The 6,713-nt window shown below is 56.6% G+C and overlaps 1 protein-coding gene across 1 annotated transcript; it reads right to left on the bottom strand.

The window, feature by feature from the left end:
* Positions 1–224: 224 nt before the first annotated feature.
* On the bottom strand, positions 225–6,144 carry PDX1 (pancreatic and duodenal homeobox 1). The gene is made up of 2 exons (XM_043892268.1): positions 5,626–6,144; positions 225–1,473 (listed from the first exon to the last, which is right to left on the bottom strand). The coding sequence occupies exons 1-2, from the start codon at positions 6,029–6,031 to the stop codon at positions 1,028–1,030; spliced, it is 852 nt and encodes a 283-aa protein (XP_043748203.1). The 5' UTR covers positions 6,032–6,144; the 3' UTR covers positions 225–1,027.
* Positions 6,145–6,713: the final 569 nt, after the last annotated feature.

Consider the following 6,713-nt stretch of genomic DNA (forward strand, 5'->3'; position numbering starts at 1 on the left):
TTAGTGCCAAAGAAAATTTGTTGCTTTAATTTTTTTTTTTAATGAATTGGAATCATTGCGCCACAAAACGGGTTCGATACAAAGCGAGGGGAATCAGTCTTGATCTCTTTCCAATTATCTGTATTTATTCATCGTTTCCCACAAACATCACCTGAACACAAGACCCAGACCCTGAAACAACCAACTGACCTGGAAACCACAGACCTGTTTGTAAAGAACTGTGAGGTAATTTAAAAACTTTAAATAAAAATAGCCATTTTCCCTCCCCCCAAGCTCCCCGACCGCAGAAGCTTTCCTCATCTCTGAGGATGTGGAAATCACACTCTGGATAGTTTCCAAGGTGAGTCAGGCCCCCCTGCTTGCCTCTGCAGTCTTCCCTGCCAGGAGACCAGGAACTAAATGCACACCCACATATCTCTGGTTCAGCGATTGATCCGGGCCTCTTTCTCCCCCAAACCTCCAGGTCCCTCCCACCTCACCAACGGGGTTGTACATTGCCCTGCCGCTGCCCAGGGACCTCTGCAAGGTAGTGGAGGCCGAAGGATGTGCAGTGAGGTGCCTGGTTCTGATGAAAAGGTTAAAACAGAAGAGGAGGAATTATTCTATTCCATTTCACTAGGTCTTTGAAATCTCGGGTATTTCCTTTCAATTATTTCTAAAGGAAAAGGCAGAGAGACCTTTAGAGTAAAAAATGGCTCTGTTTCCGGGCAGATGAAGGGGCTCCAGCCAGCTTGCCTGCTTGTGTTGGGGCAAGGTTCCTATCTGTACAGTTTTTATGGTCTTTTTGAAGAGTTGGCTTCTCTAAAAAGAGGTCCAACACTCCAGTCTTTGCCAGTCCCAGCAGTTTCACCCGAAGGGGCCCCGGACATTACAGAGAACGTCACTTCTCCAGGGGGAGGAGGACAGCGTCTCCCCACCGCTTCCCAGTGGGCACAGGGGCCTCAGAGCCCCCGGGTTCTCCCCTGCAGCCTGGACCGGTGGTCACACCCGGGGTCCTGGGTCCGCTCCTCCCGCCTGGGCGAGTATCTCACCGAGATTCTTGCGGTCGCAGGGGCGCGACGCTGGAAGGCTGCGGTGATGCGCTAAGGCCCGGCGGCAGGCGGCCCTCTCGGGCGGCGGCGGGGCCCGCGGGCGGCACGGCACCCCCGGGGGGCGGCGGGGGCGGCAGCGCTAGCAGCTCCTCGCCGGAGGTCACCGCGCAGTCCTGCTCGGGCTCCGCGTCCCCACCTCCCGCCGCCGGGGGCCCGCAGCTGCGCTTCTTGTCCTCCTCCTTCTTCCACTTCATGCGGCGGTTTTGGAACCAGATCTTGATGTGCCTCTCGGTCAAGTTCAGCATGACGGCCAGCTCCACGCGGCGCGGCCTGGAGATGTATTTGTTGAATAGGAACTCCTTCTCCAGCTCCAGCAGTTGCGCGCGGGTGTAGGCGGTGCGAGTCCGCTTGTTCTCCTCGGGCTCCGCGGCGTAGGCACCGCCTGCGGGCGACATCGCACGTGAATGTGGGGCCTCCCCACCCCCGACCCCTGGCTCCTCGCGCCTGCTCCCACCCTTGCAGCCCGGTCCTTCGGCTCTGGCCCTTTCCCAGCCGCTCTGGCCGCCGAGGTCCAACCATCTATCCAAGAGTACAATCTGAGGCTCAAAGGCCTTCCCTGGTAAGCCTGTCTTTTCTTGGAGGTCTTTTATCTCCCCGTGGCTCTATCAACCAGTGGGTCTAGAATCACTCTGTTTGGGTGGATGCTGATTAAAATACACATAGTGAAAAAGTGAAAGTGTTAGTGGCTCTGTCCTGTTCGACTCTTTTCGACCCCACAGACAGTAGCCCACCAGGCTGCTCTATTCACGGAGTTTTCCAGGTAAGAATACGGGAGTGGGTTGCCATTCCCTTCTCCAGGGTATCTTCCCTTCCCTACCGACCGAGAGATCAAACCCGGGTCTCCTGCATTGCAGGCAGATTCTTTACTGTCTGAGCTCCCAGAGAAGCCCCAAATGCACATAATAAGAATCTAAACCAACTGGATTCTACAAAGGTAAAAAATGTCTTTAAATAAGGACTTTTAAAAAAACCTTTCTGATGACAACTCATAGTAAGAAATGTATTTCAAATCATCACTTAGTTCACACACTGATATATAATTGACATACCAAAAACCTAGGACATTAAACCAAACTTTACCACATATGATGCTGTCTAATTTTCCCTGTTGTTTACTGGGTTGTGCTTAGTCATGTCCGACTCTTTGTGACCGCATGCACTGGGGCCCACCAGGTTCCTCTGTCCATGAGGATTCTCCAGGCAAGCATACTGGAGTGGGTTGCCATGCCCTTCTCCAGGGGATCTTCCCAACCCAGGGGTCAAACCCAAGTCTCTCACATTTCGGACACATTCTGGAGTTTACTAGCTCATTAAAAAATAAATAAAGAGGTCTCAACACAGTAAATGAATTTCACCCCCAACAAATGGGTGCAACCTTCAGTTGGAAAGACCTTGAGCTAATAAGAACCCGGAGGTTATGACATGTATTATTGTATCTCATATGTTATATCACATAATCTCTCTATAGAGTTATGTTGTTGTGATCAGCACCAACTCAAGAGCTGGTAGATTCTCTGCAGTTGTCGTTCTGACCTCAGCTGGGCCCCTGCCCTGGACCAGAAGGGGAACCATTCTGAACCCGAGGGAAGGTCACTGTCAGCCCCAGCCTCTGCATCCAGGGCCCCAAATGCTGGCAGAGGTGGGAGCAGAGGCTCCCTGGGAGGGGAGGCTCAGGCCTGACCCCCTACCGGGGAGCTGGGTACCCCATTGGGGAGGTGGCAGTGGTGGGTGGTAGAAGAACTGCAGGCCAAAGAAGCAACAGCCAGGCCCAGTCCGGTGGGGATTAGCACTGCTCACCCGGAGTTTGCGGCCGCGGCTGCGAGCCTCAAGGCCCTAATATTTTCCTTTCTGGATGAGACACCGGCTGCACCCAGGTTGTGGACTCTGGGGCAGTCGGTTCCACCAGAATACCAAGAACAGGCCGAAGTCATCTTTTCCTGCGAAGGGCAGACATTTCTCCTATGCCTGTCAGCTAGAGTTGAAAAGCTAGTGTATGTGTTTGCTAGGATTAACCACCCTGTACAACCCGCTGGGGTTTCCCCCAGACTGAAAGGGGGTGCCCAGAAGCCAAGGCTGAGGCTCAGGTCTGAGTCAGCGGAGTCCTGCTTGCTGGGGGCATCTCAGAATCTTAACACTTGAAGCCTTTCTTGGTTTTCGAGAGAAATGAGGGAGCCATTTTGATGTATGGCAGAGACCAGCACAATATTGTAAAGCAATTATCCTCCAATTAAAAAAAATTTTTTTTAAAAGAACATCTAAAAAGGTCCTTCAGAGTTTGTAAATTCAACCCGCAATCTTACAGGGCTTTGGCCTGTTTTCACCAGCCTCACCACAGTGCTCTGAGAGGCTCCGCAGGGCCCACTAACTCAGGGACCCTGGTGTAGGATGGGCTTCCCGCAGTAGCTCTGCGGTAAAGAATCCGCCTGCCAGTGATGAGGGGTCGATCCCTGGGTTGGGAGGATCCCCTGGGGGAGGACATGGCTACCCACTCCAGTACTCTTGCCTGGAGAATCCCACAGACAGAGGAGCCTGGCCGGCTACAATCTATGGGGTTGCAAAGTCGGACATGACTGAGCGACTGAGTGAACATGAAAGTGTTGGATGGAGGCTGCCAGCGGTCAGAAAAAGGAAGAGGTCAGTTTGTACCTTTCTCTAAGGCGCGGGGGGTGGGGGTGGGGGGGGGGGGGGGGTGGGGCAGTATTTAGGGGCAAGCCCACCAGTGAGGTGATGTAGTTCCTTTTTTAGGTTGAGGATTTTGGAAGTTCCTATTGTTATTAATAATCATACCCGATTGATCTGTGAATAAAAGTCCTTTGGGTCACTTCTTTCTCCCCAGGGGCATGAAGCCCCTCTAGGAGCAGCCAGGTAGGGGGTCAAAGACCTTGAATTTGGGCTCCTTCCAGAGTTTCCAGGGAGGACTGAGCTGGTGCAGCAGCATCCGGGCTGGAGGGGGGCCCTCCCAAAGGTCGGAGGGCCCACAGACACAGGTCTCTCTGACCCTGGTCCTCCAAACCAGGGGATGTCACCCCTCCACAGAGCTCCCCCCATCACCCCCGCTGCCATCTTTCCTTCACGTTTTACACTCTGACCCCTTCTGTCCACAGGAGTCCAGGAGGTGGGGAAGTTACCCCACCTCAGAAAGGCTTTTTCAGAACCTCCTTCGCATTTTTCCTGAGGAAGCTGAGGAGGAGGGCCAGGAATTGGAGAAACGCGTCCCCAGTGCACCAGGCGGCTCCTGGACCTCCCGTCCAGGTTCAGGCTCGCCGGTATCCCGCCTCCCAAGAAGCCCGCATTTCCCAAGGCTCCAAGGCCTTTGGCCGCAACTTCGCGCGGGTCAGTCCCGGGTTTGGTTGGCGCGGGGGAAGATCGCAGCCTGAGTTTGGACTCTGTCCTGCCTCAGGACTTGCCTGAGACCCCACGGAACCTTCGGGAGAAAGATTGAGAGAGGCAAGCCCCGGGGAGAGACATGCCCGGTTTCCCCAGAGACCCGCCTGGCTTCGCCAGCTCACAGTCAGGCAGGCCAGTCAGGCCGGGCAGATTGGGGGCCGAGGATTCCCGGGGTGGGGGCACCTGCAGCCTCGTCCCTTGACTCCTGCCTGTTAGCTGGGAGGAGGAGAAAAGTCCTCGACTTGCAGTGCAGGTGAGCCTGGAAGGGGCTTCCGCACGGAAGCGGTCACACGGTGCTGGCGATGCAGGCCGCGCAGCCGGAACTCGCTGCCGGGTCAGGCGAGAAGGGACCTGGGGGCGGCTCCGGGCCGACTTTCCGGTACCCGCCAGTGTTTGGGGCCTTCCGAGCCGCCTGTGCCAGGAGGGCATCTCCTTCCTCAAACTGCCTTGCTGGGAAGCAGCCGGTGTTTGTTCAGAAGTGAGTGAGCTTCCCCAGACTTCTCCATCAGGGTGAGTGGCCAGTCCCCGGCCTTGCGGTGAGCCCCCTTCCCGCCCAGCTCCGGCCTCTGGACACCTCTGCACGCCTGGCTACAGTTTTCCTTACTTGCTTCTCTGCACCTACTAGGTGCCCCTGAGATGGTCTGGCTTGCTTCACAGAAGTCGCCAGTAAGGAGGGGTCGGGTGGGGAATGGAATTTAGAGCCAGAAGGAGGCCGGGGCTCTGAAGCCGGGGTCCGGTGCATCCCAGAGACCCGCTCGGTTCCCTCCACAGCACTCCAGGAGTCCTGGGCTGGGGGACCCCGCTGGAAGGGGATTGGAAGGTCCCAAGCCTTGAACTCGGGCAGGCCTAGGCTGTCGGGAAGCTCCGGCTCCTGGAGTTCAGCGGACAGGGGAGGAAGAGGTTTAAATTCCCAGGAAGAGCCCTGAGTAGAAAGGCCGCTCCAGATTGAGCCAGGAAAAAAAAACGCTTCTATGCAATATGGTCTTGTTAGCTCCCTAAGGTTTAGTCCGACTCTAGGTTATCCCGGGTGGGGGCCTGGGGTCACAGACCGAGAGAGGGTCCTGGGAAGCGCTTTGAGACAGGGGCAGTCGAACGGAGAGCGGGTGAGGACAGAGCGGCTGGGGGGGGGGGGCGTGGGCAGACTCACCTGCCCACTGGCCTTTCCACGCGTGAGCCTTGGTAGATTTCATCCACGGGAAAGGCAGCTGGACGCGGCCGGGTTCCTCCAGGGCGCCCGGCTCGGCTCCATCCTGGAAGAGCCCGGCCGGCGGGTGGGCGAGCGCGAGCTGAGCCGGGAGGTGGTGGTGGAGGTGCGCCATCGCGGGGTCGTCGGCGAGCGGAGGCACCTCGTACGGGGAGATGTCCGGGGGGCTGCCCTGCTCCAGCGCGCCCAGGGCTCCGGGGAACGGCGGCGGCGGCGGCGGCGGGGGCTGGCGGCCCATGTACAGGCACGCAGGGGGGCTGGCGCTGAAGTCGGGCGCCGGGCCCCGCTGGAACGCGCAGGGGTCCTTGTACAGCTGCGTGGCCGCGTAGTACTGCTCCTCGCGGTTCATGGCTGCCGCCCGGGCTTGGGACCCGGGAGAGAGAGCTGGGGCCGGGGACTTGGAGCTGCGCGGCGCTGGCACTCCCGGCGCCACCCTGTAGCTTTGACAGCTCGGCGCGGCTCGCGGAGGGCACCCGGGGCCGGCAGGACGGGCGGGCGGCCGCCGCGCCATAGGCTCCGCTGTGCCCCACGTGGCTCTGCCTGAGGCCATTATTGGCCTGGCCCGCGGCCTTAAGAAGCCAGACCCGGGTCCCCACGAGCCCCCTGGATGTTTCCGTTTTCTCCCTCGGCTCGGTTTCCTGCACACACTTGAAAGGACAGTGCCAAAATGGGGGCAGGAATGAACATTCATAGTGGGGCAGGAACTTCTATTCGTTTATAGAAATATATTTCATCATAAACAGTCTGTTTTTCCTTGTATGTTTCATACTGTACATATTAGTTCATTGATATAACTTGCAAGTATATACATATGTTGAGGTTGTAAACAGACTTTAAAAATATTGTTAGGGAATATGGCCCCAAAAAATGCACAGACCTCAGCTCTACAGGTCAGAAGCCGTTGGTTCTATTTTATTTGTGCAATTTGTACACAACCATGAGTGATGTCAGTGAGCTTACACATAAAGATCCAGGATTCGCAGTGTGATTTTGCCTATGGTTGTGCTCTGGGGATTTATGGGGTGTAAACT

This window comes from Cervus elaphus, chromosome 30, assembly GCF_910594005.1.
Source record: "Cervus elaphus chromosome 30, mCerEla1.1, whole genome shotgun sequence".
Classification (NCBI taxonomy): domain Eukaryota; kingdom Metazoa; phylum Chordata; class Mammalia; order Artiodactyla; family Cervidae; genus Cervus; species Cervus elaphus.